Source organism: Arachis hypogaea, chromosome 17 (assembly GCF_003086295.3).
Source record: "Arachis hypogaea cultivar Tifrunner chromosome 17, arahy.Tifrunner.gnm2.J5K5, whole genome shotgun sequence".
Lineage (NCBI taxonomy): Eukaryota > Viridiplantae > Streptophyta > Magnoliopsida > Fabales > Fabaceae > Arachis > Arachis hypogaea.
Window position 1 is genome coordinate 3970072 of NC_092052.1, and position 6158 is coordinate 3976229.

General features: G+C 34.3%; 1 protein-coding gene across 1 annotated transcript; it reads left to right on the forward strand.

Moving 5' to 3' along the window:
* The first annotated feature begins 307 nt into the window (after positions 1 to 307).
* LOC112766101 (serine/threonine-protein kinase 12) lies at positions 308 to 4696 on the forward strand. The gene is made up of 12 exons (XM_025811960.3): positions 308 to 890; positions 1506 to 1580; positions 1677 to 1772; positions 1856 to 1941; positions 2037 to 2157; positions 2663 to 2742; positions 2907 to 2969; positions 3105 to 3223; positions 3417 to 3502; positions 3690 to 3811; positions 3928 to 4039; positions 4179 to 4696. Exons 1-12 carry the CDS (start codon positions 573 to 575, stop codon positions 4272 to 4274), a joined length of 1374 nt encoding a protein of 457 aa, XP_025667745.1. The 5' UTR covers positions 308 to 572; the 3' UTR covers positions 4275 to 4696.
* Positions 4697 to 6158: the final 1462 nt, after the last annotated feature.

Below are 6158 nucleotides of genomic sequence, written 5' to 3' on the forward strand. Positions count from 1 at the left end.
TTATATTATATTAAAATTTATTTTCTTAAACTATGCTATTTATATAAAATTTGCAGATCGAATACTATCCGCAAAATTCGAATGAAATACTGATAATTACTGCAGATATACAGATATTAATTATCGAAGAGTGCTAAGAGATCAGTAAATTTTGTGAGTTGTAGCTATCAATTAGTCATTAATAATATATTTAATAGTATAAAATTTTATTTAATAATAAAGAATCACTTATTTTTCTTTTACTAACTAAGTGCTGGCAGTAGAGTTTCCTTAATTATCCCTTCTATTCTATGTGAGCCCTAATTAAAGTTGTTCTATCTATCTCTAATAATTATAATAATTTAAAGAAAGAAAAAATAGAGTCTGAAAAACTACGCATTACGCAACACACAAACAACAAAAAAACTAAGAGAGATTCTTTCTCTATTCTCTCTCCTTTCTTCTCCAACAAACAACCACCACCGCCGAGAATAAAGCTCGAATCTTTCTCTTTCCAAAATCCTCATTTCAATTCCCAACTCTCACTTCAATCACCTCCAGCTCCCGCGCTCTCTATCTACATTCTCAATTCCATGGAAACCAAGAAGCTTCAGCGCCGTTTCTCACTCGGCAGACAATCCTCCATGGCGCCGGACCGCTCCTCCAAAGACGGCGGCGATGACTTCGGCTCCGAGGCAGTTGACGAATCCGTGCGGCTGATGTACCTTGCCAACGAAGGTGACTTGGAAGGGATTAAGGAGCTGTTAGATTTCGGCAGTGACGTCAACTTCAGGGACATTGACGGCCGCACCGCCCTCCACGTCGCCGCCTGCCAGCGCCGCACCGACGTCGTTGACTTGTTGCTACAAAATGGAGCTGAGGTTGACCCCAGGGACCGCTGGGGCAGCACGGTAATTTCACCCTATCATGCATGTTGTACCTGTACTCATTAAGAGTATTTGTCTTGTAGTAGTATTTAGTTCATTTTCTGGAATGTGCATGAAAAAATAGTTTCTTTTTTTATAAAAAAAATAAATAAATACATTTTGTCCATCAAGGACATGTTTCTGTTTTCAGTGAATATTGTGAATTGTTGATTAGAAAAAAGGGTTATACTTCAGCAGTTCAGCTGAGTTTATAAAATCTGAAACTTTCTAGTTTACATTGTAATCATTTTTTCTTTTTAGCTATGCTAAGTGTACACCATAAACTAGTCACTCTTGTATAGAATACTTGTTGGAATACAAAATATACATTAACAACATTTGTATTATTTATACACAAGTTCATAGTAGTATTTGGCGGCTGATTTTTGGGGTACATATAGTATTTTTTATTTATTTTTTATATATAAAGTTATCTTTAGATCATGATGTTAATGTTAAGTGTTAACTGGCAAACAAAATAGTTTTGTATATGCTCTGTTGGATTTAATATTTAGTGTTGCAAACTGGGCTATTTTCTGCTGAATTTTTATGTGCAAAGTGGTGTGTGATCTAATGCTAACTTTCTGGTTTGTTTCTCAGCCTTTAGCTGATGCAATGTACTATAAAAATCATGATGTTGTAAAGCTTTTGGAGAAACATGGTGCAAAACCCCCGGTATGTTTTTTGATTCAGTTCCTATATAAGTATATATAGTTCCCATTGGAGCTATTACAGAAACTCATATATCTTTCTACTCCTCACTTTTGATAGGTTGCTCCTATGCATGTCCAAAATGCTCGTGAAGTCCCCGAATATGAGATTGATCCTAAAGAACTCGATTTTACAAATAGTGTTGGGATAACCAAGGTAATGGAACTATTTATAGCTTCAATATCACTCTTATTGTTTTCTCCATTTTACATTTTATCTTGACTATGTTATCATTTTAGGGAACTTTCCGTATTGCATTGTGGCGTGGAATTAAGGTTGCTGTCAAAACTCTTGAGGAGGAAGTGTTCACTGATGATGATAAAGTGTGGGTTGGTCTAATCAATCTTTTATTTATTCATGTCAATTGAATTATCCAGTTATGTATTTTCATAGTTGTTAATGCTCTTGACTGTCTCCCAGGAAGGCATTTCACGATGAGCTTGCGTTACTTCAGAAAGTTCGGCATCCAAATGTAGTTCAGTTTTTAGGTGCTGTAACACAAAGCACCCCGATGATAATTGTCACGGAATATTTGCCACAGGTTAGCCTTTATCCTTCACTGGCTATCACAAAAGCTTTGAATAAATCCTATGGGTTGGTTCCCCATACTAAATCATAGGTAGGAGAATATTGTTCAAATAATTAACTATGAGCTCATATGTTTGTTGAGGATATTTCCAATATTGCTTCTGGAAATCCATCATTAGATAGGAGCTCATGTATTTCCAGCAATTGTTTCCTTGAGCACATCAATGTATGGTTCATCTAGAAGCCATAAATAGTTTGCGTAAAGGAAGTTATGTATCAATGGCAAATGCCACTTTATATGTACTCATTTCTTGATATCTGCCCCTCCCTGTATTAGGCTTTTTACAGAAGTTTTGTTTCTTTATATTTGTGATTCCACTTCATCTTTGCAAAGTTTTGGAAATAAGGGAATGCATATAGATGTGAAATAGTAGCTGTGAATACGTAAGTGATTAACTAAGCTTTCCATCTCTCAATTGCATTCCCTAACAATTTGGAATGGATTATCATCTTCCCAGGGAGATCTTCGCACTTACTTGAAGCGGAAAGGTGCATTTAAACCAGGAATAGCTGTAAAATTTGCACTTGATATAGCTAGGTCAGTCAACAGCATCTTCTCTTGTGTAGTTAACTATTTATTCTTTGTATTGGTTTGCTATTTTTGTGTTTTGAACAATTGAATATCAGATAAAAGGGGAAAAAGAAAATCTCTCGAGTAAAAAAATTGCAATTTGATGCTTGTAATAAATGAAATATTTGCAGGGGAATGAATTATTTGCATGAACATAAACCAGAAGCCATTATACACCGAGATCTTGAACCTCCGTAAGTTTCCTGCCATCCATCAGCTGATCTTATTATTCTTTCAACATGGGCATGAACTACCACGAATTATCTTATTAATTCTTGAATGATTGCAACTGTTTAAAGTTCCTCCATTGTACATGAGTAAGGTAACAGAAATATTCTTCGGGATGATTCTGGGCATCTGAAAGTTGCTGACTTTGGAGTCAGCAAGTTGCTGAAATTTGCAAAAACAGTCAAAGAAGACAAACCAGTGACAAGCCAGGATACGTCATGTATGTTTTCTTCATTTGTGGGGTCTCTTGTAATATTCATAGTTTATCATGAGGGTTGTCATATGCACTCTGCAATGTTATTGTTGCATACCCTTCAAAACTGGAAATTGCTGTTACACTTCATTTTGGTTCTGTTAGTGTTCGGTCTGATTTTTGTAGTTCATATTATTGAAGTGATTCAACTGTGTAACAGGGCGCTATGTTGCTCCAGAGGTTTACAAGAATGAGGAATATGACACTAAAGTAGATGTGTTTTCATTTGCTCTAATACTACAGGAGGTAAATTTCCTCTATTTTTCTTTTTTGGTTTCTTCTTCCCCATGCTCAGGTGGACCATTCATGTCAAGCACTCAAGAAGTGCAATTCCGAAATAGAATATATGAAGTGCTCACTCCATTGAGTAGTCATTTGTAGATATGCTTAACAAATTGTTGACTGAATACGCGTTGGTTTTTTGTTACTTTAGATGATTGAAGGTTATCCACCATTTTATGCAAAGTCAGAAAATGAAGTTCCTAAAGCATATGTTGAAAATGAACGTCCGCCATTTAAAGCTTCACCCCAGCTTTATGCTTATGGACTTAGGCAGTGAGTAACGCTAAATACATATTATTGGCTGCAGATTTCAATGCTGAGTTTCATAATACCTCATAAGTAAGATTCTAAAGAAGTTTCATGTTTCCTGAAATTTGATTGTTCCATAGGTTAATAGAGGAATGTTGGGATGAAAAACCTTACAGAAGACCAACATTTAGCCAAATAATTGGGAGATTAGAAGACATCAACTACCATCATGATCAAAAGAAGCGTTGGAAGGTATATCTCATTCATCTGAAAGAATTTTCAATTTTCAAGACCAGTTTCCACCTCCATTTTTTTCCTCCTCATGCTGTAAGTTATTTAATTATTATATGCATCAGAATGTGATTCATTTTTCCTCCGGCATGATACACAGGTTCAGACTCCTACATGCATTCAGCGTCTGGAGGCCCTGTTTAGAGGGTATCGCACAAGCCCGAATAGCCGATCATCTCGCTCTACGCCAAGATAATTAACTGCAAGAATTTTGACTTTACACTTTGAAAAAAAAAAATATGATTCTGGTTTATAATACGTATACACTACATGCATCCATATATAGCTTTTTGTATATACTTCATACTTGTACTCCTAGTTCTAAATTTGACATTTTGGCTTCATGCTTGGGCCAGTTGGCAGCTTTTATACCGACCCTTTTGTCAATTCTGGTTACATTTATAGTTAAGCATGAGTTTTGACATGTTACATGGATCTGCATAAATTAAAGTGTTATATGGTGATTGTTTCTTGCACAATTGAAGCAAAAACAAGTTTCTTTGTAGTTTGTAGTAATATAGTCAAGTTTCTTCTTCTGCAATGATGATGTTGCTCCAAATGAATGTGGTTATAGACACAAACCTTGTGAATAAATATCCTTAATGATGTTGATGGATACATCTATATGGTTGCTGAGCCATTTGTGGTAGCTGGTGTGAGTGCCTTTTTTTTCATTTGACCTTTTATGAATACAAACAAACTAGATGAGTGACACCTGCAATTTTTTTTTATTATTTATTTTAATTGTTACATACCTTGCCGACCACATTTTTATCTTCTTGTTTACTGGTAAATGTTTTTTTCCCCTTCTTTTTCTTCACAAATTCAGTTGTATATTCTTTCTAGTATGGACTCAAGATTTCTTTTAAAGACTTCCTGTCATCTTATATATCTTTGAATATGGTTAATGAATTTTACATTCTTTTTTGTCATATGACAATAATTTTCCTTTTCAAATGAAATTACCTTTATACTTACACATATTCATTTTTCCCAAAATAAGATGAATTTCAGACATAAGTTGTGTTATGTATACATATTCATTGTGAATATATACCAAATTGATGAAGCATGTAATGACATTGAATATATGTCCTTCATTCTCATCAGTGTTGCTGAGCATCTTCAATGAGATGAGAGGCTACTACAGTTTTATACTTGTGATTCTGCAGTACTGAATTTTCAACACATAACGATTTTGCAAATCACAATAGTAGAATGATATGACACTAGCTTCCTCCAATTAATGAGAAAAAAAAATGTTAAGGTGGTTGGAGGGGGACCATATATATTATTACCTTTCATTACTTTTCAGTTGTCAAGATCATAGGAATTCAACTAACGTATAACATAGTGAGTGAAAATAACAGTGTTTCAACTTGTTTCCTTTTCACCATTGCTCATGTTCTCTCAGACATTACTACCTGAAAAATCACTGACTAGACCAATAGTAATAATATGTGCAAGTTTATTACCATCATTTTCATTTTTCACTATTCATTATTAACATACCAAACTTATTGCATGCAAATATTCATACTTCTTTTCATAGAATGTTGCATTTATAAAGATAAACAGAAGTTTCTGACGTGTCATATTGCCATGTGAAATGTTGACACACACACACACATATGAAGACAATTAAGTGATGTATGGTGTTGAGAATGTGGGAAAGATAGGAAAGAAAAGAAAAGAAAAAAAAGAAGGGAAGCTTGTGTGTAGGACCATTATAGCTAAATAGCATTTTCCTATTTGGGTGCCATTCCCATTTGGATTATGCTGAATAATTGAACATGCACTGCTACTCTTTTCCACCCTTTCAATTTACACCTTTTCTTGGATTGGATTGGATAAGCACCCTTCTAGTCTTTTACTATTATATATTACTTGAGATTTCCAACATGTAACATGCTTCCCTTTGTTCTTTTTTTTTTAAAGAAAAAATATTGATCAATTTATTATTTATTACTGTCAATCTTCTTAGTCGGTGGAAAGTAAACTATAATTCACCTAGAGGTTTGAGGTTCAACATCAACTATATTAAAACTACAGAAAAAAATTTATGTATAGGAAATTTTTA

Coding starts and splice junctions, on each gene's coding strand:
- LOC112766101 (XM_025811960.3), top strand. CDS start 573: ATGGAAACCAAGAAGCTTCAGCGCCGTTTCTCACTCGGCAGACAATCC. Junction 1,581..1,676: donor AACATGGTGCAAAACCCCCG/GTATGTTTTTTG, acceptor CACTTTTGATAG/GTTGCTCCTATGCATGTCCA. Junction 1,773..1,855: donor ATAGTGTTGGGATAACCAAG/GTAATGGAACTA, acceptor TTATCATTTTAG/GGAACTTTCCGTATTGCATT.